This window comes from Stenella coeruleoalba (assembly GCF_951394435.1).
Source record: "Stenella coeruleoalba genome assembly, chromosome: 11".
Classification (NCBI taxonomy): Eukaryota; Metazoa; Chordata; class Mammalia; order Artiodactyla; family Delphinidae; genus Stenella; species Stenella coeruleoalba.
The window spans coordinates 10,222,135-10,247,389 of NC_137157.1; the positions used below are offsets into that span (position 1 = coordinate 10,222,135).

General features: G+C 58.7%; 2 protein-coding genes across 6 annotated transcripts; one reads left to right on the plus strand and one right to left on the minus strand.

Annotated features, from left to right (window-relative positions):
* The first annotated feature begins 1,290 nt into the window (after nucleotides 1-1,290).
* SLC16A8 (solute carrier family 16 member 8) lies at nucleotides 1,291-6,237 on the plus strand. Its single transcript, XM_079937741.1, has 4 exons — nucleotides 1,291-1,662; nucleotides 2,397-2,540; nucleotides 2,775-3,596; nucleotides 5,502-6,237. Exons 1-4 carry the CDS (start codon nucleotides 1,449-1,451, stop codon nucleotides 5,816-5,818), a joined length of 1,497 nt encoding a protein of 498 aa, XP_079793867.1. The 5' UTR covers nucleotides 1,291-1,448; the 3' UTR covers nucleotides 5,819-6,237.
* Nucleotides 6,238-7,739: 1,502 nt separating this feature from the next.
* PICK1 (protein interacting with PRKCA 1) lies at nucleotides 7,740-24,790 on the minus strand. Of its 5 annotated transcripts, none has more exons than XM_079936560.1 (13): nucleotides 24,544-24,790; nucleotides 24,143-24,240; nucleotides 22,899-23,010; nucleotides 19,295-19,423; nucleotides 17,409-17,475; nucleotides 16,058-16,147; nucleotides 13,638-13,691; nucleotides 12,824-12,886; nucleotides 11,725-11,858; nucleotides 11,240-11,332; nucleotides 10,370-10,420; nucleotides 9,245-9,389; nucleotides 7,740-8,823 (listed from the first exon to the last, which is right to left on the minus strand). In XM_079936560.1, exons 2-13 carry the CDS (start codon nucleotides 24,181-24,183, stop codon nucleotides 8,549-8,551), a joined length of 1,254 nt encoding a protein of 417 aa, XP_079792686.1. In that variant the 5' UTR covers nucleotides 24,184-24,240; nucleotides 24,544-24,790; the 3' UTR covers nucleotides 7,740-8,548. The 5 variants fall into 5 exon arrangements, with proteins under 5 accessions (XP_079792686.1, XP_079792687.1, XP_079792685.1 ...); XM_079936561.1 differs by having other exon boundaries at nucleotides 24,491-24,790; XM_079936559.1 differs by having other exon boundaries at nucleotides 24,393-24,790.
* Nucleotides 24,791-25,255: the final 465 nt, after the last annotated feature.

The window sequence follows — 25,255 nt, forward strand, 5'->3', positions numbered from 1 at the left end:
TAGCTCTCCCTGGATGGGCCTGGGACGGGGAGCCCCACCACGCGGCCCAGCCTGGCCCTGTGCTGCGGTGGCTGCCTGGCCCTTCTCCCCTCCCAGCGGAAAGCCTCTTAGAGGGGATGGGGGTGGGGAACACTAAGCCCCAGGCTTGGGGGAGCGAGCTGTTGAGAGGCTGATCTGCGGAAAGCCTGGGAGTCTTCAGCTGCGGCCCCCATCGGGCTAGGCTTTCACAGGGGAGCCAGTGGGGCGGCCCCTCCCTGCAGGCCTCAGGAGATGCGAGGCTGGACACCCAAACCCACGGGACGGCTCAGGTAAGTGTGCAGCGACGGCTGTCAGGGACCACCTCTTGTCCTGGTCCTCAGGTGGCTGCAGCTGTGGTGACCAAGCCAGAACTTGGTCCTGGTGGGGCAGGGGCAGAGTCCCATGGGGCCCTTGGCATTGCCCAAGGCCAGGCGGGAGACCCCAGCGCAGAGGAGTTGCAGGAGGGAGGGAGGCTCCAGCTGTGGGCTGGTCTATCCTGCCTGTGAGGCCCCCCTCCTGGTCTGTTATGGGGGCAATAGGGGTGCTGTGTGAACCCCTGGGTGGAGCTCTGGAAATGTGGAGGTGTTGGGGGCTGCTAAGGGTTTGGAGGGCAGAGGGTCTCTCTCCCAGTGCCCTCTCAAAGGTCTGCATCTGTCCAGTGGAGCCAGAGATCTGACCCTCCCCACACCAAGATCCCCAGCTGGTCTGGGGTGTTCAGTCACCCACCTTACAGGTGGGAAAACTGAGGCTCAGCAAGGGGAGGGGAGCTGCCCAAGTCACGGAGCAAATCCATGGCTAAGCTGGGATGAATTGGAACTCAGCTTCCTTGGCTTCTGGGACGAGGCTAACATTGTTACAACATGTTTTGGTTTTCCTTTCATAATTTTCTAAATGACAATAGACATTCCTGATCACTGAGAAAAATCAGGTACCAAAAATCAAGGCCAAGGAGGAAAACGAACTCCACCCATTTTGCCACCGGCACTTGTCTCCCCCTCCACCCCACACTTGTTTGTTCCGTTGCCCTGAGACCCTCACATGTACACCCTGGGGACATTGCCGGTGCCCACACATGCCTCCGGTCACACACTGGCTGTCGGCTTTCCCACTCATCCAAACCCCCTCTCCTGACACTACTAGGTCCTGAGGGGCAAGGAGTATCCTCCAGAGGGAGTCTTCCTGAAGTTAAGACTCAGGTGGGAACGACTCTATTACCCACCCCTCATCCTTCACGCCCCTTGGAGGAGGGGAGATTCGGGGTGAGGTCCTACCTCGGTTTCCCCTCCTGGCTCCATTCCCCGAGCAGGGCTCCCGTGGGTAGCCCTGTGCCTCAGTTTTCCCACATCGGGGTCTCCATCCCCCTTTCTTGTCTGGGCTACAGACCCTCGCCGCTTCCTCTTGTCCCCTCTCCTCCAGCAGAGGCGGTGACGATGGGCACTAGAGGCCCCCGGCGGGGCCCTGGCCCCCCAGACGGCGGCTGGGGCTGGGCCGTGCTGGGCGCCTGCTTCGTGGTCACCGGTTTCGCCTATGGCTTCCCCAAGGCCGTGAGCGTCTTCTTCCGCGCGCTTATGCGCGACTTCGGCGCGGGCTACAGCGACACGGCCTGGGTATCCTCCATCATGCTCGCCATGCTCTACGGGACAGGTCAGCGCCCCCTCGCGGATCCCTCCCCCCTCCCCCAGGCCCAGGACTGAGAATCGGGATCAGGGACCAGGAGACACCCGACCCCTTGAGCATCTTCCCCCAGGCCCCTCGGGGTGGGCATGGAAACCCCTTCCTTCCTGTGGAAACATTAGCACCGGAGAGGGGAGCAGAGGGCAGGAGGGTGGCAGCGGCCAGAGGTGGAGCCCGCACCCAGGTGGCTGACCTGTCAAGCTTGGCCACCTGGAAGGGCCCCTCCATTTCTGTCAAAAGACCCACACCCGCCTATGTTACAGGTGGGAAAACTAAGATCTAATTAAGATTCCCAGTCCCAAAGCTCTAACCACCTGTGGAGTGGGGGAGATGCTGGAGATATCCTGGCCAGGCAGCGTGGAGGGGTGGAGGAGAGGGATGGGGGAAGCCTGGGGAGGAAGGCGGCTCAAGCTGTGATTCCAGCTGTGAAGGTAATAAAGCGAATGGGGTCCGCCCCTTCTGCTTTATGTTCCGTGTTCTCAGGAGGGCTGGGGACCAGTATAGAGGCTCCTCCCCTGCATCCCCCCATATGGCTCTCTTTGGTCTGTCCCAGCCAAGCTAGTGACCTTGGCCACAACACTGCCCTCTCTGAACCGGGGGTGGCCTCATTCCTTCAAGCCGTCTTTCAAGGCTGGGAGGTACAAAGCCTGGAGTGTCTGCCACAGAGGGGTCCAGCCTGATTGGTGATCCCGCCCTGCCCACAGGCCCGGTGTCTAGCATCCTCGTGACCCGCTTTGGCTGTCGCCCGGTGATGCTGGTGGGTGGACTGTTGGCCTCGGCCGGCATGGTCCTAGCATCCTTTGCCACGCGCCTCCTGGAGCTATACCTGACAGCTGGGGTGCTCACAGGTGAGGGCGCCCACTGCTCTCCTCCTCGTGGGGGTCGGGGTGCAGGTGGGGGTCAGCAGCCCTTGCTGCAAGACCTCCTGTCCTCAGTTTCCCCACGAGGGGCGGTCCTCATCCTTCGGCCCCGTTCCCACCCCCCACCCCAGGGTCTGCACACCCTGTCGGGACCTCGCCCCTCCCTCCCGCCGGGGCCTGTGGCGGTCCGATGAGCCCGCCACAGCACCGCCTCGCCCACAGGCCTGGGCCTGGCCCTCAACTTCCAGCCGTCGCTCATCATGCTGGGGTTGTATTTCGAGCGGCGGCGGCCTCTGGCCAACGGGCTGGCGGCGGCCGGCAGCCCCGTGTTCCTGTCGGCGCTGTCGCCGCTCGGCCAGCAGCTGCTCGAGCACTTCGGCTGGCGCGGCGGCTTCCTGCTGCTCGGCGGCCTCCTGCTGCATTGCTGCGCGTGCGGCGCCGTCATGCGGCCGCCACCCGGGCCGCGGCCGCGCAGGAACAGCGCGGGCGACGCTCCCGGGGAGGCGGAGGCGGACAGTGCGGGACTGCGCTTGCGCGAGGCGCCCTCTGGTGGCCGGACCCGCCGGCGCCTGCTGGACGTGACCGTGTGCACCGACCGCGCCTTCGCGGTGTACGCCGTCACCAAGTTCCTGATGGCGCTCGGGCTCTTCGTGCCCGCCATCCTGTTGGTGAACTACGCCAAGGACGCGGGCGTGCCTGACTCCGAGGCTGCCTTCCTGCTCTCCATCGTGGGCTTCGTAGACATCGTGGCGCGGCCGGCGTGCGGCGCCCTGGCCGGCCTGGCGCGCCTGCGGCCGCATGTCGCCTACCTCTTCAGCCTGGCCCTGATGGCCAACGGGCTCACGGACCTGAGCAGCGCGCGCGCGCGCACCTACGGCGCCCTTGTCTCCTTCTGCGTCGCCTTCGGCCTCTCCTACGGCATGGTGGGCGCCCTGCAGTTCGAGGTGCTCATGGCGGCTGTGGGTGCGGCCCGATTCCCCAGTGCGCTGGGCCTCGTGCTACTCCTCGAGGCTGTGGCTGTGCTCATCGGACCGCCCTCTGCCGGTGCGCGCCACAGGAGGAGAGGGTGACGCGGCCTAGTGCCCCTAAGCCCAAGGGAAGCCCCTCCCTATCCCAGATGGAACGTCCAGGGATGAGAGAGGGGAAGGGACCCATGGTGGGTGGGGAGGGGGGAGAGACAGCCCGGTGGGGTAGACTCCCCTTACCATGGCCAGTTAGCCTCCCTCCCCTCCAGGCGGTACCACCAGAGGCCCAGTACAGGTTGCAGTCCCAGAATCAGAGCGGGGCCCTGCCCAGTGCTCAGTGCCCATACCTTTGAAACACTGTATCTGAGTGCTTTAGTGTCCCCAGCCTCTAAGGGTGACTGGAGTAGGGAGAGTCCTTGGGGGACCAGGAGAGAGTGGGAGGGCTCATTACGCTCACAGAGAGGCGGGCACGGGAGGCTCCCACCGTGCACAGCGCCTGCTGGGTGCTCTACACATCATAGGAAATCCTCATGACACGGTGGCAGGGGAAGGCTTCCTGCAGGGGCTGGCATAAAGGCGGTCTCACGGGGCAGGGCAGGACCCCCCAGGAGAGGGCACAGGGAGTGTTTGAGGGACACTGTTCCTATACAAGCAAGGCAGGAGCTAGGATCAGAAAGGTGGGGGTGGGGGACACTAGGGTCTTGCTGGGTTGTCAGGTTATCCCTGAAACAGCAGGAAGCCTGCCTGTGAGCAGGAGAGAGCTGAGGTCAGGCTGTAGGATGGAGCAAAGATGGGGGCCACCTTTGCTAGGGCCCAGGCTGCACCCGAGATGAGGTGAGCTGCCCATTCTTCCAGGGCTGGGCTAGCTGAGTGCCGTCAAGCTTTGTCACCTCACCTGACCTTGAATTTCCACTTCAGTGCAGTGGGAATTGCACTGAACCTGAACCCCTGTGTGAGCAGCCCCCAAACCCAACCACCAAAAGCTATAAAACCAGCCAGAGGCTCAGGGACCCATCTTCCATTTTCTTGGGTGACCCTGGGGTGGATCTAATAGGCAGAGAAGGCACGTGGGGTGAGAAGAAGGTGAGGGACACCACAGGGCTGTGTGTGGAAGGGGCGGGACTGGCTGGCTGGGCAGGGGTCAGGAAGGCAAGTTTGGGGTACTGCTCAGAGGGGCTCAGGCGGGCAGCTGGCTTGGAGGACTCCAGGGAACCTCCCCAAGGCCTCAGAGATACAGACTGAGAGGTCACAGCCTGGTGTGGACAGCCACAAGGATGCCTCCGAGAGAGGGGGGAGCCCACTGAGGAACCACACTTTAGGGGAAATACTTGTAATTAAAAGATTTTGCCGAGTATGAAAGTAACATGTACCTGTGATAGAAAACTTGGAAAATACACAGAAGGAAACAAGAGTTCTACAAGCCCTGTCCCAGCCCCCATGCTAATGATAGTTCAGTCCTGGGTACACGGGGCCTCCTGGGAGGGGGGGAGGCCTGGGGGTTGCGGGGAGAGCTGAGCCAGGCTCCTGAAGACCAAGGAGGTTAAGTGGAAAGGACAAGAGTTGGGGGCCCCCAGGAGAGCAGGGCTAAGCCCAGTGCTCTCCCCACTCCCGGGTCAAATACCCCCAGCTGGGCAAGTCCCAGGGTACATGTGGGGCTGGAATCCCGAGGACAGGAGGTCCCTTGTAAACTGTGAAGTGCTGCCTCACCAAAGGCCCCATATCACTTAAGAAATTGAGGTCCAGGGAGGTGAAGTGACAGTTTCAAGATCTCAAATGGCAGAACCCTCATGGATTTTTGCATCTGTGAAATGGGAACAAAGACTGGGGCGTGCGTGTGTGTGTGCGCGTGCGTGCGTGCGTGCGTGCGTGCGTGTGTGTGTGTGACCCGTGAGCTCCACCAAGAGCACTGCCCTTATCTGACGGTGTGGGTGTGAAGGGTGGGCTCCCCCACAGGCCCTCACCTCCCCATCCGCCCTCCCCGCAGGCCGCCTGGTGGACGCGCTGAAGAACTACGAGATCATCTTCTACCTGGCAGGCTCTGAGGTGGCCCTGGCCGGGGTCTTCATGGCTGTCGCCACCAAGTGTTGCCTGCGCCGCTCTCAGGACGCCACGCCCAGCCCAGGCACCAAGGGCGGGGCCAGCGACACGGAGGATGCTGAGGCCGAAGTGGACTCTGAGCCCCTGCCTACCAGCGCCGAGGAGCCCGGTGGCCTCGAAGCCCTGGCGGTGCCGAGCCCAGGGACTGGGCCCTCGGAACCCGAGATGGAGGCAGAGCCGGGGCTAGACTCCGAGTCTGTGTAGCGCGGGGGCACTAGGTGGGGTGGCCAGGGACTTCAGGAATGGGGCTTCCCCTCTCAGAGCCCCGGCTGTCCCCACAGGGCCTGGCACACGGGAGGCTGCTCCGGTGGTCACCGCCAGGGTCCATGCAGGGAGCTGCCCCCCTCATCTGCCCACTGGCCCTGGCACGGCAGGGTGTGGGCCTGTGTCGATCTTAAGTCCATAAAGCTGAGCTGAAAGAGCTTCTGTTCCTGCGCCTCTGGCTGCTACCTGGGGGATGGGGTAGCAGGGAGTCTGAGAGGCTCCCCTGGGGCCCTCCGACCCCCCCACCCCGTGGGTGTTGGGGAGGAAGTGGCAGAGGTGGAGGACGGCAGGGGAAAGTGTCCCAGCTCCAGCCCCGCTGCTCGGAGCTGTACACTGAAGCCCTTGCTGGCAGCACCTGCCGCTGGAGCAGCCCAGAGCAGAGAAAGGGCGCAGGTCCGAGTGGCGGGCTGGGGCTGGATCCTGGCCCTGAGCCCCGGGCTCCTCTCGCACACTGGAGGTGGAGAGCACCTGACTCTATGACTCCATCCTGTGGACAGCAGGGGGGTGGCGGAGGGGGGACCGGCACCTGCCCTGCCCCCTCACCTTCCTAAGAGGGACCCTCCTCCAGCCCGGCTCTGGGTCTCCTCTCTCTAGGGGATAAACTCGGGTGTCCTGGGACCTTTGCTCTGGACACGTGTCCCTACGGACGCCACTGCGGACCCTGGCATCTGCTCCCCCGCCCGCCAGTGGAGTCCCAGGGGTAGCTCCTCAATGGCACTTTGAGTCAAGTGCAGGGAGCTCCAGGTCTCACCCTGGCTGGAAGGTTTAGGGATCTGTTTAAGTATTCATTCTCTTCCCACAAACTAGACACCCCTTTCCTTGCCGCCCTCCCTCCAAATCACCAGCTTGGTGACCCGGGCCCAGTGGAGGAAGCAGCCTTCCCACCGCAGACCCTGACTCCATTCATCCGTACTCCTCAGGGGAGCCCATTCCACTGGTGACCCCCTCCCCACTAGTCTCATTTCCATCCATGCCCCAGGAAGGTGTGGGGAGCCCCTGCAGATGCCCGGCCAGCTTACACCGTGTCTGTGCTTTCCCCTGAGCCACTACAACAGTGACTACATCTTATTTTAACAAATCCCACAGAGCACTGACTGTGCCAGGCACCGTGCTTAGCCCTTCACAAATGTTAACTCATCTAATCCTCAGTAAGGACCCAAGGTAGGTACCCTCATTAGCCACACTCAGATAGGGAAACTGAGGCACAGGAAGTGAGGAGGTAGCTCAGGGTCACAGAAGCTATGACTGGAACCTAGGCTGTTGGTTCCAGTCTGTGCCTTTGGCCTCCACACTGGCTGCCCCTTCAGGGAGCTGGTATAGTCTGACAGTTCTAGGGGATCTACGTGGTGACAGCCCATCCCTCTCTCCACACTCCCAATCCTGCCTGAGGATCCCATTCAGGTCTCTGCCCAGGACCCCCCGCCCCGGCCATTGTGGACCCTGCCCACCTCTCACACCCTCTTGCACCCCTCCCATTCTCAGGACGAGCACATATTTCATTGTTCAAACAGGGACACTTTGAGATTGAAAAGGGCCACTATTAATAATTACACTAGGACCACAGGTGTGCACTGGGACTGTCCAGGTGAAGCTGGACACCTGGGATACTAGCGTGGTACCACCCACTGGGCTTCTCCCCTTGGCCCTGGCAGAACAGGCGACCTGGAATGGCCGGGGCACCCTTAACACTCTCCCCAGTTTGGGGCCTTGGGTCCTCCTGACCTAGTATCTGCCCTGCCCTTCCCCAGATAAAGGTTGAGTTCATGGCCAGAAGCACTGAAGGATCAAAGACGAGGGAGGACGTAAGAGGCTCCACAGAGCAGAAAGCCTGGGAGGCAGGGGGAAAAGTGCAGTCTTCTGAATTTCATGGATCCGAGTCCAGATCCCACTCTGTCCCTGCACACCATGTGGCCCTGGGCAAGCCTCTTCTGAACCTGTTTCCCATCTGTAAATGGGGACAGTGTGCTAATCCACAGAATTGCTGTGAGGAGTCAGTGCTATAAAGCGAATGTCAGTAAACCTTGCTGCCCTGCCTTGGTGATCAGGGGGCAGAAGAGGGGGACGTCGAGGGGAGAGAGGGTCTGAGGCCACTGCAAAGAGCCCGGCTCCATCTGGGTGTGTGTTTATTCAGTACAGACCCAGCGCCCAGCCCCTCCCCAGGGAAGTGGCTGAGCGAGGGAATAAAACAAGTCAAGGCCGCCGAGGTGAGTGTGGACTGGGGCGGGGCCAGCCTAGGGCAAGGTGAGGGTGCGCGTGAAACCCTGGTCCCAAGCTCGGCGGTCCACCCGCGCCCCCTCCTGGCAGGTCTCCCGGGGGCCAGTGGAGGTGCCCACAAGGAACGGCTCCTGGACTCCCCGCCACCTCCAGCCCCTCTTCCTTTCTGCCCTCTTTCTCCTTCCTATGGCAGGTCCAGAGACCAAGCTCTCCAGCTGGCCGGGGAGGTGGGGAGGGAAGGTGGAGGGGCCAGCGTCCAGGTCCCAGGCCACGGCCCGGTGCCTTTCCTGGGCGGGTGCTGGGGTTCGCTGTGCTGGGACAGAGGAGCAGGGAGGCAGGCGCCCCAAGCCAGCAGGCCTTTATGCGCCACCCTGTTGTGCGGCAGCCCTGCCCCCACTCCCATGCTGCCGTCCTCCCACTCGCCCTACCCCCCAGATCCGCACCCCAAGGGGGCACTCAGGAGTCACACCAGCTTCCGTCCTTGTCCAGGGGCCCGGCAGCCCCTCGTGCATCCCTGGACGGCTCCCCGGCTGCTGTGTCCTCCTCGTCTTCCTCCCCCTCATCCTCGCCGTCAGTGAACTCATCCTGGCTGAAGCCGTAGGCCAGCGTGGTGTGGGCCAGGTCCACCTCGATGGGGAAGACGTCGGCGTCACGCAGCACTGAGTAGCAGTCGTTGTAGTACTTGGACATGGTGGACACAAAGCGTTGCAGCTGGAACACGATGTCCTGGACTGGGGCAGGAGGGCGGGCAGACGGGCTCCAGTGGGCCAGGGCTGCCTGCGCGTGGAGAAGACCCTCCCTGCCCTCCTGGGCATCCCATCATGCACCTCACTGACCCCTCGTGCCCCAGGCCGCCTCCCAGCTCCCAGTCAGGCAGTGGAGGAGGCCTGCCAGGGTGGGGGGATGGTGGACTACACCCCAAGGAGTCCACGGGGCACGGCCAGTCCCACCCAGGCCAGGCTCCGGGAAGCTCCCATCTTGGGTCTGACTCAGAGCTCTGCCATGCGCTGGCCCTGGGAGCTCAGGTAAGTACTGTACCTCTCTGGGCCACAGTTTTCCCAGCTGTGAAATGGGGAGAGGATGGTGTAGGGGTTGCCCGAGGCAGGGTGTGGCCCGTGGGCCGGGCGCCTGCCCACAGCTCACACCCCTCACCATGTTTCTGGTCCAGCAGCTCCATCTTCTCCAGCACGTCCTTGCGCATCTGGGAGAAGCGAGCGCGGGCCTCCTGGCGGCAGCGCAGGATCAGGCGGTACTCGTAGTTGCCTGTGCTCACGCGGTACAGGGGCTCCCCTAGAGCCTGGGGCAGGGGAAGCACGTCAGGGACCCTGGGCGGGGTGGGGAGCCTGCTCTGGAGCAGAGGGGGGTGGGGGCAGGGAGGCTGCAGAGCCGACCCACGGGTTCACACCCCTGCACGGCACGGCACTCTTCAAAGCTACCATGGCTCCCCATTTCTGAGGCGCCAGGACTGCTAGAAGCGCTTAGTGATAGCTTTGTTGAAAAAAACAACCTAAAACCCAAACCCTTGCCATATTAAATAAATGAATATTTAGTTCTAGATGGACCCTGATACCAAAAATATTAAAAATGGGCTTCCCTGAAGGCGCAGTGGTTAAGAATCCGCCGGCCAATGCAAGGGACACGGGTATGAGCCCTGGTCCAGGAGGATCCCACATGCCGCGGAGCAACTAAGCCCATGAGCCACAACTACTGAGCCTGCGCTCTAGAGCCCACGAGCCACAACTAATGAGCCCACACGCCACAACTACTGAAGCCCATGTGCCTAGAGCCCGTGCTCTGCAACAAGAGAAACCACCGTCATGAGAAGCAATGGAGAGTAGCCCCGCTCGCTGCAACTAGAGAAAGCCCGCGCATAGCAACAAAGACCCAACACGGCCAAAAATTAATACATAAAAAAAAAAAGAATTAAAAAATTTTAGAAATCTATAAAAAAAAATTAAAAAGAAGTAAAACACCACCTCTCAGGAGTGAGGAAAGTCAGTTTTTCCCTGCAAGAGCCCCAAAAAGTCTGGGGGGCAGCTGGTCTGGGAGCAGGCACTGGGAGTGTCCCACAGCAAGCTGGCCAGCACTCCGAGGCCCGGAGGGGCCAGGGGTGGGGGGATCACCCCAAATCTCCAGAAACAAGAGCCTGGCCAAACCCCCGGGCCTCTCCTGGGTTGGCCTGGCCCGCCTGGTACCCCTGGCAGACCCAGCCCGTTCTTGGTGCACCCCGAGCCTTTCCAATAGCACAGCCACGCCCCCTCCCCCCGTGGCACTCACAATGCAGCTGTATTCCTCGTCGTCCATCTCCTTCACCTTCAAGCAGTACGACTGTGGGACAGGTGAGGCCAGGTTGTCAGAGGGGCTGCACCACCTGGGTGCCCACCCTGATGTCCCCAGTTCCTCCCATGCCACGCTGTACCCCTCGGCCACCCAGAGGAGCCGGTGTGCCAGGCCTCATGGGCCCTGTGCACCCTCAGCTGGGATGAGCCGAGACGTGTCAGGGAGAGGCGGGCCCCTCAGTCAGACTGGCCTTGCTCGGGAGGCTCAGGACAGGGCACTCATCTAGGAGGGCGGAAAGGGCCTGAGAGGCAGCCCAGCATTTACCACACTCAAGTCCCAAGAGGTGCTCTGGGGAAAAAGGCTCCATGGTCCAAAGAGCTTGGGAAGGCCCCTGAAGACCCTTGGTACATCTGGGTCTACCAAAGGCTCTGACAAGTCCTCAAGCAAAGGACCTTGGCCTCTTTGATGGAGTATTTTCCCTCACCTCCTTTCACCACAGAATTATTATTTGAACATAAAACTCATTGACATCCCTTGGTACCCACTTTATAACCACTAACCTAGTCTAATCCATTGTTAAAAGTGACCAAAAGGATTCCCATGGGGTCAGAGTGCTCCAGAGTGAGGGCTCTACCCACCCCAGGCTCCCAGGGGCTCCTCTGAACAGCTGAAGCAGGGCCTAGGCTGCTGCCTGATTCCCCAGCACCTCCTAGGCCCCTGGTCCCACCTCCTCAATCAGATGTGACCGAGGCTCTGGCCCTGCCCTGCTGGCCACCGTGTAGCCGACCGAGGGGGGGCAAATCTCCAGGTGGGCTCTGACCCCAGCAGGCCAGGCCCACACCCCCGCAGAGGCTGGAGACCACTTACCAGGTACTCAAACTTCACGTCCAGGTACTTCTTGATGGTGAGGCGAGTGTCTGGGATGGCTTTGTTGAGGTACGTGTTCAGGTCCGTCAGCATCTGGAAGGGGAGGATGGGGCGGACGCTTAAGCCCCCACGGGCAGAGGGGTCAGGCTGGCCAGGGTGGCAAGGAATGGCACTGATGTGTCAATGCTTCTAGTGGACTCAGATGTCACAGCCAAAGGCTCCTAGACAGCCTTGTCCGTTTCAAGGACAAGAAGACAGACCAGGTCACGGGCAAGCTGTAACTCCGGTGGAGCCAAGGCCAGAAAAGAGCCTGGAGGTCGATGCTGAGGCCGCGGAGGAGGAGTGCCTCACGCATGGTCAGCTGTGTAGGACACCAAGCCAGAGCCGGCCCCCCGGTGCTCCGAGTCCAGAACGGGACCCCTTCCGCTCGCCACACCGCCCCTCCCCCATCGCGTGCTGACACACACACGCTCCACGGGACCCACCGGCTTGATGGTCTTCAGCAGCCGGATGCCGAACTTCTCAATGCTGCGGTGGGCGTCGGCGAACTTCACGAAAGCCTCGCTCGCAGCTGGCTGGGGCTCCCGCACCCCAATCACGGAGAACACGTCCCCAAAGGCTGCGTGACAAGTTTGTCCTGAAGGCTGCCCCTACTTGACCCCTTAACGGAGAAGCCAGGGATTTGTTGGGGAGAAGCAAGGCGGGGGGTGTGGCAGGCTGGAGGCCAAGGTCTGCCCGAGGTCCACGTCCCAAGGGAGATGGTCTACACCTCAAGAAAGGTGAATCTATACCCCCAAGGGAGTCGGACCTACACCCCCAAGGAACGCAGACTCCGGGGCAGACACCCGAGTCTACACCTTGAGGAAGCTGGGCCTACCTCCAAGGGAGCCGGCCCTCACTCCCCACAGCGACCAGACGGTGCAGAAGGCTGGGTCAAGGTTGAAGGAGGGGAAGTTGTCTGGGGGCAGACTACTAGTCTGGGAATCTGGGCCTTAGGTCAACTCCGCCCCTAAGGAGCTGCACGACCACTTTTTCTATCTGGGCTTTGTTTTCCCAACTGCAAAACGGGGTTAACTGTAGCTGCCCTGCCCAACTAATAACAAACTTGTAGGAAACGAGATCACGAATAAGGAAGGGCCTCGTACATTGTAAGTGGCAGTACAGATAGATGGGACAGGGCCCGGAGGAGTAACTGTGCCCCACACAAGACAAGCTGGTCTAGGGGACTTCCCTAGTGGTCTAGTGGCTGGGACTCTGCGCTTCCACTGCAGGGGGCCCAGGTTCAATCCCCGGCCGGGGAACTAAGATCCCACAAGCCGTGCGGTGCGGCCAAAAAAAAAAAGACTAGCTGGTCTACATGCTCCCCGCTGGCCCCATTATTGCTACACCCCAGCATCTAGACAGTGCCCAGCCCAAACCTGGCCCGAGGTCAGATGCTGCGGTGTCTGCCTGAGCATGGGCACGAGAAAGGCCCCAGGGAGGAGCTTGGCCGCACCCTCACTGTATGGGTGTAGGGGAGGTGCTGAGCCCAGAGGGTAACAAGGGTTTTTCCAGGGTCACGCAGCAGGTTTGGGGCATCCTTACCCCGGTGCGTCTGCGACAGCTCATAAAAGGCCCGTAGGAGGTTCTTGGTGTGTTCTGTCATCCCTGTGGGAGAGACCCAACCAAGGGGCTGGGGGCACATGGTGGGGACCACACTGGCCGAGGACACGGCCTCCAAACGCCCACCCCACCCCACCACGAGGCCCTCACTGTTCCTGGGTTTCAGACTCTTCTCGCTAGGTTTACATGTGCCATTATTTGATTTTTATGGGCATGTATTACTTTTACAATCAGAAAAAGTATGTCTTGGGCTTCCCTGGTGGCACAGTGGTTAAGAATCCGCCTGCCAATGCAGGGGACACGGGTTCAAGCCCTGGTCTGGGAAGATCCCACATGCTGAGGAGCAACTGAGCCCGTGCGCCACAACTACTGAGCCTGTGCTCTAGAGCCCACGAGCCACAACTACTGAGCCCGCGTGCTACAACTACTGAAGCCCGCAAGCCTAGAGCCTGTGCTCCACAACAAGAGAAGCCACGGTGACAAGCCCGCGCACCGCAACAAAGAGTAGCCCCCGCTCGCTGCAACTAGAGAAAGCCTGCGAGCAGCAACGAAGACCCAACACAGCCAAAAATAAATTTATTTAAAAAAAAAGAAGTATGTCTTAAGATTTTTTTCCTTAAGAATATTTAATGGCCATGGTCCTAGAATTGCACAGGCTCGCACTCTGCCCCCACTGCCATCATCCTTAGAGCAGGGCTCCAGAGCTCCACCCCAGGGCAGAGCCAGTGCCAGGCACTTTCCAGACTGGGATACCCACCCACCATGGGGCTGCCAGCCGGAGGGTGCGCCTGCCCACCTTTATACAGCTCGGCGGTCCGCTCCAGCTCCTCAAGCCTCTTGACAAGCCCATCTGTGGGGATCAGAGAGCCACAGGGTCAGGGGAGAGACCCACAGGTCACCTGAGCCAGGCTTGGGAGGGGCAAGGTCGCCCCCAGAGGAGCAGCACAGGACGTGGTCCCAGGGAGGGGGACTTGGCACCTCAGGGTCAGCTGGGCTCACTGGTGTTTTGCAGAGAGCCTGGCACACCCAGACAAGTGGAGGTAGGCAGGGCAGCCCTCAGGATGCTCCTGAGATAAGCGCCACCCCAGCAGGCTGGGACACAGCAAAGGGGCAGAAAGGTGAAGAGGATGCGGGTACTTCCGGAAATCAAGAGTGAAAACCAGTTGGGCCGTTCCCAAGGCCAAGCCCGCGGGTGGCTCCCCATGGCCGGCAGAAGGCAGGCCCATGGCTGGCAGTCAAGGCCCTGGGACTTCTAACAACTCCCTGCTGATGGCCGAGGAGCAAGGCAGTCAGAGACAAGCAGCAGAGACAGGACGCCTCGACAATAACTCTAAGGTAGGCTCCAAGGCAGCCCCCCCCCCCTCCACCGGCCAGCTCAGAGGCGAGAGCAATCGGGGAGGGGAGAGAAACTCAGCGAGGGCTTCGAGGAGGACCTTGCACGGGAGCGGGCCCTGGTGATCATCTTCGCTGGCTTCACAGGTAGTTTACTGAGCACCTGCTGTGCGCCGGACCCCGTCAGGCCCAGGAATGACCGTGGTGAATGAAATCTGAGTTGTGCCCTCAAGGCTTATAGTCCAGCAGCGACAGTGGCCAGGCCACGACGGGCAGGGGCAGTAAGGGCTGTAAGCTGAGGGGCAGGGGCAGTTGCCTCACCTCAAGGGCTCAAAACGAGAGCACGTGGATTGCCAGGGAGGGGGCCGCATTCCAGATCGGGGTGGGTGGGACTCCCACCAGCAGCGAGTGGCACCCTCCTCCACTCCAACAGGGCTGAGGTCCACCCCCAACTCCCCACCGGGGGCACCGGCAGCAAATGCAGGGCAGGGCCCATGTCGGTGGCTTCCTTGCCCGGCACCTCCTAGACGGGGCCTGGCCTTACTGAGTGCCCTCCCCGCAGCTCAGTCCTTCCACATGAGCCTTGGAGGCAGAGACTACTTTGCTCATCTTATAGAGAAAATCGAGGGACAGAGAGGTAAAGCAACTTGCCTAAAGGCACACAGCGAGGGCTGTGCAGGCTGGGGTGCCCTCTGACCCCCAGGCTCCTGTGCTGACCTGGGCCAGGGTTTTCAGAGTGGCAGGAGAGAAGGGGAGTAGCAGAAGCCGGGCCTGGGCCTTTCTCTGGGCAGAGAAGGCGGCTGTGTGTTGGGCTGTCAGGGAGGAAGGCCCGGGCTCTGGGGGCTGGAAGGGAGCGCCTCGGAGGTCTTCAGGAGGCTTCGGCCACTGGGCTGGCCTCCAGGCCCTGGCTCCCCAGAGCCTTGGCCCCTGGCCAGCCTGGCAGGGAAGGAGCCACGTAAGCGCCATGCTGTTGTTTTTAGCTGGGTCATGGGACATCATGACAGCTTCAATTTTAGAAACCCTATTTAAGGCTCGGGAAATTGCAAGGTCTGGGGGGAAAAACACAACAACCAGTTCTAATTTCATCCCAACGCATGGTAACTACAGTAACAGGGATTTATAGACACCAAGAAGCTGGAAATAGCAGCCGCCACTTTTGTACCCCATTTGGAACAAGCTCAGACCCCCCTCCCCTGCATCCCCGCCAATAAAGCCCAGTGCGCCCAGCTGAGCCTACAATGTACGCAGGTATTTATATCTGTCCCCGCACGTACACAGCAGAGCTGCTGCTATTTATAAACTCAGGCTGGTGACAGCAGGAGCAGGACCGAGTGCTTCGCTGGCCCCCTGGGGAGAGAGCGCGTGTGTGTGTTTGTGTGTGTGTGTGTGCGCGCGCGCGCGCATGTGCGTGTACGCGGTTTTCCCCCAGCCCTAGGCGGGCAGCCACCTCCAGCCCTGGGATGCGGGCAGCAGCGCCACCTCCTGGAGAGAGGTGGGGCAGAGCGGGCAGTGTGGGAGCAGCGCAGTGCATGCTGGGGTGACAAGAGGGCACAGGGTGGAACTGGGCTGGCGTGGGGCGGTGGGGGGAGGCCTTGGCTGCGTGAGAGCAGCTGGGGGCAGTGGCGAAGGCACCAGCTTGGGGAGCTGGAGGGAGGCACCTCCCCACCATGAATTTGTCTCATCTGTGACCTGGGCCTGTGAACCCTTGCTGGGGAATGGAAGACACTGGCTGTAAGATGCCTACGCTGACTACTGTGAATGCTCTGGGAGCGGGAGAGGCCTCCAAGGACGCAGCCTGGTGGGCAGCCATGGTGCCCCCGCCCCTGAGGCCTGGGCCTGAGTCCCCTGGGACCGAGGGTCAGGGGGTGGAAGGAGGGGACTCACCATTGCACAGGATGGCCCGGCTCAGGCCCAGGGCATCTGCGGTCCCCGAACTCATGTTCTCAACCAGCCGATGCTTCACCTTCTTCAACACTGGGACCAGGTGAGAAAGGGACTCAGTGAGGTAGAGTCTGGGCCCCCAGGCCATCCCCGCCCCATCGCGACTCACTGGGAGCGACACTAGGGGCAGAAGGGGCTGAACCGGGGTTTGGTGTGTGCGTGACTGTGAAGTAGGGAGGGTCCCAGTGAGGGGTTCTGGGCCCCCGCCCTGTTCACTCTCTACCTGAGGGAGGCGCTGGGAGCCTGGAAGGGTAAATATGTAAAGCACTTAACCAAGGGCCTGGCACTCAAAGTGGCTACTGGCTACCACTGAGAGCCCAGAGCTGCCCAGGCTTGATACCAGCTGACAGGCCGACCGCGGAGAACCTCTCCTCCGCCTCTCCTCCACTTCCGGGAGCAGAGGCACCATCAGTGACAACTGGCCTCAGGCCCCAGACTCGGTTGCTGCACATGTGGTCACATACTCGGTCCCTGGAAGGGGACTAGGATGATATGTGGTCACATACTCGGTCCCTGGAAGGGGACTAGGATGGGACCAGAGGGTTTTAGAGGAAGAACCTCCAGGACAGACTTGATCTGCCCTTAGCCTCTTTCCTTAAAAACCAGGAGGAGGCTGTGGCCCAAGGGTGTAGGAAAAGGGTGCTGGACCCCAGAGCCAGGAGATCTGGGTGTGCCTTCACCCAGGGACACAGCGTCTCTCTGGATCTCGGGCCTTGATCTGGAATGAAGTGTCTGGCCCAGAGGACCCTGAAGCTTCTGTCCAGCTCTTGAGCCTTGAAGCTTCCACAGAACCAAGGCCCAGAACCCCTAGCAGGAGGCGACATGTCCCAGGGCATGCTATGGGCAGAAGGGCTGGCTTCTGCCCCAAAGCTGAGGTCCAGTTCAGACCCTGAGCCTTTCTGGGAGCAGGTGCGTAGATGGGGCCAGGGCTGAGGAGGGGCATGCAAGTGGGCATGAGATGCCAGGCCAGGGCTGGGCTGCCCTCCCTTCCAGAAGGGCGAGGGCCTGGGCCTGCTGAGCTGGAGGGCTGCCCTACGAAGGACAGCCCTAGGGCAGCAAGGTCCTCGAGGAGGCGGCTGGGGGAAGGGGGGCAAAACACAGGGCAGGGAGGAACCAGGGACAGGCTCCTGGGACCAGCTGCAGGGGGAGCACCCCTGGGTCCTCCCAGGCCCTTTGCATCGGCTTGGTCAGAAGAGTCAGAGACCACATCCATGTGAGTGCTGATGCATGGTCGTCAGAAGGCAGGACAGGGGCTTATGGGGCCACTGGACGCCACTGCCCCAGCTCAGCTTACCAATGTCCAGGGACATGCCCTGCTTGGGGTCCGCCTGCAGCTTGTTGTAGTGGATAGTCACCTCCCCCTGGAAAAGCAGGACGAGCAGAGTGGTGACGGAGTCCCCCGGACCCCAAGCCCCTTCCCGGGAGAGGCCTGTTTTCACTGGAGTTTGTGGTCATGAAAAAATCCTGAGGTCCCTCCTTCTCTCACCACCCGCCAGGCCCTGGAGAATCAGCAGGGACAGGGGCAGACAAGGTCCCTGTTGACACTGAGCTCGCAGCCTGGCGATCTCTGATGTCCTGTGCCCCTGCCACCCCCATGCCACGGCCACACTCCAAAGCTCTGCGACATCATTCTTCCTGACACGCAGAGGATCTTCTCCCGCGCTCTAAACCATCCCCATCCTCCCTCCATTCGCTCCACAAACTGTCCCAGCACATTCTCTGTGCCTGGTGCGGGGATGGAGGAAGCAGGTGCAGGGGCAGCCCCAGCCCCCAAGGGCCTGAGGCCAGCAAGGGAGGCCGATGCAATTCAGGGAAATTACATGAATTGCAGTCTAGTGACTGGAAGAGAGGTGGCGCTCCTCCTGAGAAGCCTCCCCTGACCACGTCACTCTCTCTCGTTCTCGAAATCCTAAGACCTCTGAACTTGGGACAGAATCCATTCAAATGCAAAATGCACAGGATTTCAAGATTGCCTCCTAAGTGACCCCGTGCAGTGAATCAGGCGTAGATGCAAAAGGCTCTCGGGCTGCAGCACAGTGTGTGGAGAGCAGCTGTGGGGAAAGGAAGGAGCGCTGCGGCAGCAGTCAGACCTGGGCTCTGGTCCAGCTGTGCGACCACGAGCAAATCCTTCCCCCCGCTCTGGGCACCAGTAAAGTAGGGGCCGTATCTCTGCGTGGCACCCAGACGTGGGAGCTGCGGAGTCCCTGCGCAATGGCAAGGCTGTGCTCACACACCGAAAGCTGTTCTCGTGGGCAACGTGAGGGGCTGGCGCGACACAGGCCTGGGAGGACGAGGAGGGTTCTGCTGAGTAGGGATGAGGGAGGGGATCCAGAGGGGGCACATGCACCCCACTTCTGTACCAGAATGAAACACGGTACAGAGGACACGGAGGACGGATGGGAGGTGAGGAGAGGTTTGGATGGATGGGGTGAGGGAGCTCAAACTCTCGGCCAAGCTCAACACACAGCTGGGACGCTTGACTCTCAGACTTTTAAGTCATCCTGTGGCTTTGCACCTCCTTCACTGTTTTGGTTTCCCAAGAGCTACTAGCAGCAAAAATCTCTAGGAAATGACAAAAGGGCTGCATGCTTCCAGGACTGGCCAGAATGCTCCCTGCCACTCAGGGAGAGAGGGGCCCTGTGGGGAGAGGCCTTGGCCTGGAGCAGCGGGGGCAGGGAGGGGGAAGCCGGGAACAGGCAGAGTGCAGTGTGGTCTGCAGAACAGGAGACCATCCGCTGGACCAGGAGCTGCCCCAGGGCCCAGGGGACTGAAAGTTCCTACAGGGACGGGGGTTGTAGGGAGGGGCCCCTCTTTCCCTCTTACAACTTCCTGGGCCCAGCATGGCCCAGTGGACATTTACTGGATGTCTACTGCCCCAGGGAGCTTCACCTCAGACTTCCAGCTTCGGCTCCAGCCCTGACTGGGGACACACTGGCCCGCCCTGAGGAGTGATTCCGTCTGACAGCTCCCCTGGGAGCTCGAGGACGGGGACCTTTCAGTCCTGGTGCCCACTCTCTCACCAAGGCTCAGCACAAGTCCTGGACCATAAATAGTATCTACTGAATGAACACGGAGCCAGGATGTGACCCAGACCCTGCTGCACTGAGAAGGGAGCTGTGAAAGGGCCGGTCCCCCCTTCCAGGCCCTCTGGCAGGCTGCAGGTCCCACAGCAGCCCTTACCTTCACCTCCTGAATCATCTTGGCCACCTCCACCTTAGTTTTTCCTTTGATTGACCTGCCATTGACCCCGGTGATCTCATCGCCAGCTGCCACGGTGCCGTCCAGCGCGGCTGGGGTGTTGTCAAACACCTGTGGGTGCATAAGGGGGGGCGGGTGGGGGAGAAAAGGAAAGCTGGGAAGAAACCTGGTGGGGGACAGTCATTCCCTCCACTCCAACCGGCACCCGGCTCCATCCTGGTCTCTGCCCTCTATCCCTTAAGTGGTGCTGGAGAAGGGCAAGGGGAGACAGCACCCTAACAGCCAGAAACGAGTGACCCACATTCTTGGGGGAGGGGAAGGGGGACTGGAGGTAAATGCGACTGATGAGACTTTCCTCTTCTGGTATCAAATACACAAAACCTTACACGACCACAGGAGTGTTTGCTCCTCCCAAGCCATTTCTTGAGATTTTTTTCCAACAACACTGCACTGAGCTGACTCAGAGCCTCAACGCACCACTTATCAGTTCCTGCACTTCATCTCTGTCTCCAAGGAGCAAGGGCCCCGCCACACGTGTGAGCCCCTTCTCCCAAGATGACCCCTAACACAGGGTCTGCACTCACTGGCTGAGTGCAGCTGAATGTGTCTGTTAAAGGACAGATGTATGGGGGACGCTCAGGGCGAGGGGCGAGCAGGCTACACAAGTGTATGCAGAGACGGACCCAAGAATACAAAAGTCACATCAGGCAAAAACCACCAGGAGAGACGCCAAAATTATTAGCTGTCTCCCCTATAACTTATCTTTAGTTTCCAAGTTTTCTATGCAAAGCACGTAGAAAGAATATTTCATGATGTTTCATATACGTTAATATTATAAGAAAAAAATGAAATAATTAAGACAAATGTTTCTTTCTGCTACCTTCTAGAATCACAATAAAAACATCACAATTATTTGAAAAAGAATGGTAAAGGAGATCACAACAATAAAAGATATACAGCCATTTCCGGAAGATGCAACAGCGGGGATCCAAGGGCCTGCACAGGGGGTTGATGAAAGAGAGCTAGTCTTTGCTGGAAAGTGCCGGCAGGCCAGGAAACAGACCTCTGGAAACATCCGTAGGTGGGTGGAAGGCAAGGCAGAAAGTAGGGGGACAGACTCAACTCCAGGCTCCCTCCCCACCGACACAACCCTCCACGACCCCTTCTCTAGGGAACACGGAGGACATGGAACGCCACCACCTCAGCGCCAGCCACTGGCCTCCCTGCCCACATCCTGCTGGAGCTTCAGCAGCAGAAGTTTCCCAGACCGTTGCGGGTTTTGGCAGACAATCTGCAATGAAGCCTCTGGGCCCCCCGAAGCAGCCGCAGGGATTAAGGTGGGCGGGGGCGGGGGGGGCGGGCAGGGACCAGCATTTCTAGAGTCTTCAGGCAGTGCCATCTGGTACAGCAGGAGAGCACGCGGATGCTTTGCAGCCTGTCAGATCTGCTTTCTAACTTGGCCTCTACCACTCAGCCGGCTAGGGACCTGGGCCAGGAGCCTGGGTCTGCTCACCTATAAAACCACACGAGGGCTTCCCTCGTGGCGCAGTGGTTAAGAATCCCCCTGCCAATGCAGGGCACAAGGGTTCGAGCCCTGGTCCGGGAAGAGCCCACATGCTGCAGAGCAACAAAGCCCGTGTGCCACAACTACTGAGCCCACGTGCCACAACTACTGAAGCTGGCGCGCCTAGAGCCCGTGCTCCGCAACAAGAGAAGTCACCGCAATGAGAGGCCCGTGCACCACAAGGAAGAGTAGCCCCCGCTCGCTGCAACTAGAGAAAGCCTGTGTGCAGCAGCGAAGACCAAACAGAGCTAAAAATAAATAAGTAAATAAATTTATTTTAAAAATAATAATAATAATAAACTATACGGGAGGATGTGCAGAGGTCATATGCAAACACTATGCCATTTAAAAAGAAAGACAAAAAAACAGCATGTTACTATGCTCCGAGCTCTCTGAGGGCAGGGTCTCCGTTTTCTTGCTTTCTTATCTCTAGTGGCTACGAAAGAGCCTGGCCAGGCCCTCAGAAAATATTTCCCGAACATAATATCTGTTGTACTGATACTGATTTAACCAAAATTGACACGATAACTATGTTGGGAAGATAGATAGATAGGTTTTGGAAGAAAGCTAAATTTTTAGCTCCTGGACTGAGAGAAGCTGACAGATGTTTATAAGCAATAGACCAAAAACTAACAGGCTAAGCATCTTACTGAGAAAAATGGGACCTCATACCTGAATCAACAGCTAAAAGGGTGGGAAGCGGCGTTGCTTCCGGGATTGGGGTGGGGGAAGGGCGGTGAGAAGGCGGCGAGCAGAGGGCATTGCTTATTTGACACTAGCCTTTTAGTACTCTTGACTTGTTCAAAGCAAGTCAGAGAGCCTTTGATTAAAAATAAAATTGACTTTTGAAAAAAATCAATTCTATTATTTTATAATCACAGTTCATATTAAGAACAAACCTGGCCCCCCACAGGTGGTGAGGGGGAGGTGGCAGGGGAGGCTGAGCAGGGAGATGGCAAGGAGGCCAGGCCTGGGGGAGGCCTCCCTAACACCTCCTGGGCCAGAGGAAGCCAAAGCGCTCGTAAAGGCCACACCCTAAGCAGGCAAGACCAGATCCAGGGAATCTCCATCTTCTAGGCCTTAGGAGTGACTCTTTTCAAGATCCTCAGAGAAACTGCAGTTTCCCATCTGCCACCAATGGCTACCTAGTTGAGAAGGTTAAAACATAGCTGGAATCCAGGTCAAGTTTATGTCTGAGGGGGGCAAGCTTCCTTCCAAGGCTACAGAAAGATCACTGACTCTGACCAGCCACATAATAAACGAGGCCTGTCCCCATTCCTGCGTCACAGCTGACAGAATATCACCAGGGCAGCCCTTCTTATAAGGACCACAGAATTGTTCAGTATCACTGGCAGATCATCTGGGAAAGTGAACTGTCATAAAAATAATCGCAGCTGCTATCGAGGGAGTGCTGCTTAAGGGCCGGACATTGTGTGATGTCATTTTGTTTAATCTTCACAACAACCCAGATGCCCAGATCTACATATTTTATATCCCCATTTTCCAGGTGAGGAAACTGAGGCCCAGAGAGCTTAAGTAACTAGTTAATAAGCAGGGAAGCTTGCACTTGGACTCAGGCCATTATTATTTCATAGTCTTAGTCTTTCCATTATGCTGCACTTGTGTTAGTACCAAAGGCTGATGATTTTATTGATTCACTGATGACATTTTTATTGAAGGTCCGCTATTTGCCAGGCATTGTACAAGGTGCTGACTGCAGTGAAAAAGCAAACTGGGATCCTGACCTCATAGTGCAAAGAGTCTGGAAAAGAAGTTAGATACAGAACTAATGAGCAAATCCATGAGTACAGATGGTGATAAGTGCTGAGACGGAAAAGAACAGACTGAAATGATAGAGGAAAACAAGGGCGGACCTACTGACAGTGGGTGTTCGGGGAAGCCCCTCTGAAGAGAATGAGGAGTCAGCTGTGCAGAGGGGAGAAATGAACCTTTGTCACGCCCAAGTAGGGAGGTGGCTCGCCCCCTCCAGCACCTCCCTTCCACCTCCAAAGCACTCAATACCTGGACAATATACAGGCAGGGACAGTACTGGGCTCCTCCTCCAATGCTGATCCCAATCAGGTTCTGAGCATCCTTCTGCAAGGTCACCTTCCCAGGTACGGTAGGGATTCCGCTGGAGAGAGAAGCACGTGCAGCTGAGTCCCCTGGAGAAAGGATGACTGGAGGGGACGGGGACAGACAGACCTTCTAAAACTCCCAAGAGCCTCCAAGTGCTGCACAGCCTTTTCTCTTTCTCACTTGGCCCAAAAGAGCATTTTGTGCTGGAACGTCACAGAGCTCTTGGAGCCATGCTGATGGGGGCTCAAATCCCAATGCAGCCATTTATCAGCTGTGGGACTTGGGTAAGTAAGTCACCCTCTCTGCATCTCAGTTTCCTCATCCATAAAATGGTATGGATTAAAAATGGCCACTTGACCAAAGTTCTTGGAAGAAAGTACATGGAAGGCACTTAAGTACCACCCCAGCCCAGAGCAGGCACTCCGTAAAAATAGGTCCCCCTTCCCTTTCCTTCATTCTCTCTCTAAGATTTGAGTCAGACTCTATCCTTGTCACCTTCTCAGGCACATATGGAACATAACAGCCACCTCCTCCAGGAAGCCTTCTCCTGTTAAGCTATCCATCACCCATCTGTCAATTGCTGTACTCAATTACCTCTCAGTTTTCACTGTACATTAGCACTTATTTATGTTTTGTGGTAAATATTCTCATTTATTCTCTTATTCACTTGATAAACATTTGCTAACAACCTATTGATGCTGAGCACCATACTAAGTGCTGAGGACACAGAAAGGCATTGGACCCAGTCCCTGCTCTGCGGGAGTATATATTCTATTAAAGAAACTAACTTAATTTTTGAAAATCTGCCCCACTGATCATCTACGCTGGGGAGGAAAGTATGTTTATGATATTCCTGTTCATCCTTCAAAATGTGGCTCAACTGTCACCTCCTCTATGAAGCCTTTCCTGAACACCCCAGAAAAGGCACTGCTTGGCCTGCTCGGTTCTCCTCGTGTAGCCAGGTCACTCTCCATTAGCACCCTTATGGCCCTGAACTGTATTTATCCATCAATGTGTCCACAGCCCCCTACAGATGGTGAGCTCCTGGAAGGGCAGAATTCATTTCTGCTACAGTACGAGACCTAATCTTCTGCTGAGAAGCAAGGGTCTGTGGAACTGGTAAGTCCAGGCACCCGAGAGACCTGGGGCTCCTGCACTAGTGGGACTTGGGGTAACAACATACTCACAGTTTATCCTCCTCGATGTCATAATCCAAGTCTGCAAACATGGTTCCGAGAGTTTCAGTGTGCTGGCTAACTGCCCAGCTCGGCAGGGGAATGGGGAACTGGATCCGGGAAAGAAAAGAGCTTAGAGCTTAGGGAACCAGTGCCTAAATGCCAACCCCAACCCCGGCGATCTGGGAGAGTCGGGCCCTCCCACTCCCCTCCGGACGATGGGGGTAGTTCCCGGGGTGGGGGGTGGGTAGGTGATTCTTACTAGGTACAGGGGGGGACTCCAGGCCAGGGCGGGGCCTCAGATTCCAGAGCCCGCCCCACGGGTCTCCAGGCCCTTGGGAGCTCGCCTCTGTCGCTCACCGGAAGCGTCAGTACCACAGCCGGGTCCGGGCCAGGCTGGCACCTGAACCCACCTGCCGTTCCACCTGTCGGCGGCCGCGACTGTCGCGTCACTTCCGGGGGGACGCGGAAGTCCCGTCTTCCCGCACTGGGTATTTGCCTGGGTCCCTACAGGCAACCCTTCCCTCCCTGCCTCCCGGGGTTCCCAGAACGAGGAAGGAGAACAAGTATTGACGGAAGGTCCCCTTTAGCATGAAAAAGCGGAAAGAGAGGAAACGTCCGGACAGGCCGACGGCGCTCAACCCCGCCCCTTGCCCTGTGGCCGCCGCCATCTTGGTAAGGTCAGGGTTCTTCCCAGCTTCCTCAGCGGGACGCCGGGGGACCAAGCCGCCTGGTTGGTTGCCGTGGCAACGGAAGCATCCGTAGGCGGGGAGACCTCCAGAGAAGTTCAGTGGACTACAAACCCCGACACTTTCCCTTTCACATTTTCAGCACCCCGTCCTAGGGTGCCGTCACTCCTCTACTAGAATGACAGGGTCCGAGCTGGAAGGATACTTCGAGATGCCAGCCTAATAGGAGTTTTGCAGGCCAGGAAACTAAGCGCCGGAGAGGGGAAGAGAGTCCAGAGCCACTCACAGTTAATATAAGATCCAGATCTCGACCCTGAGACTCCTGCCACCTAGTTCAGTGCCCGTCTTAACACCTGCACACCTGTGGTCAGCGGCTCTGCTATTGACAGGTTGGATTCCCTTCCCTTTCCTTTACGAGCCTCCTTTCTCCAAATGC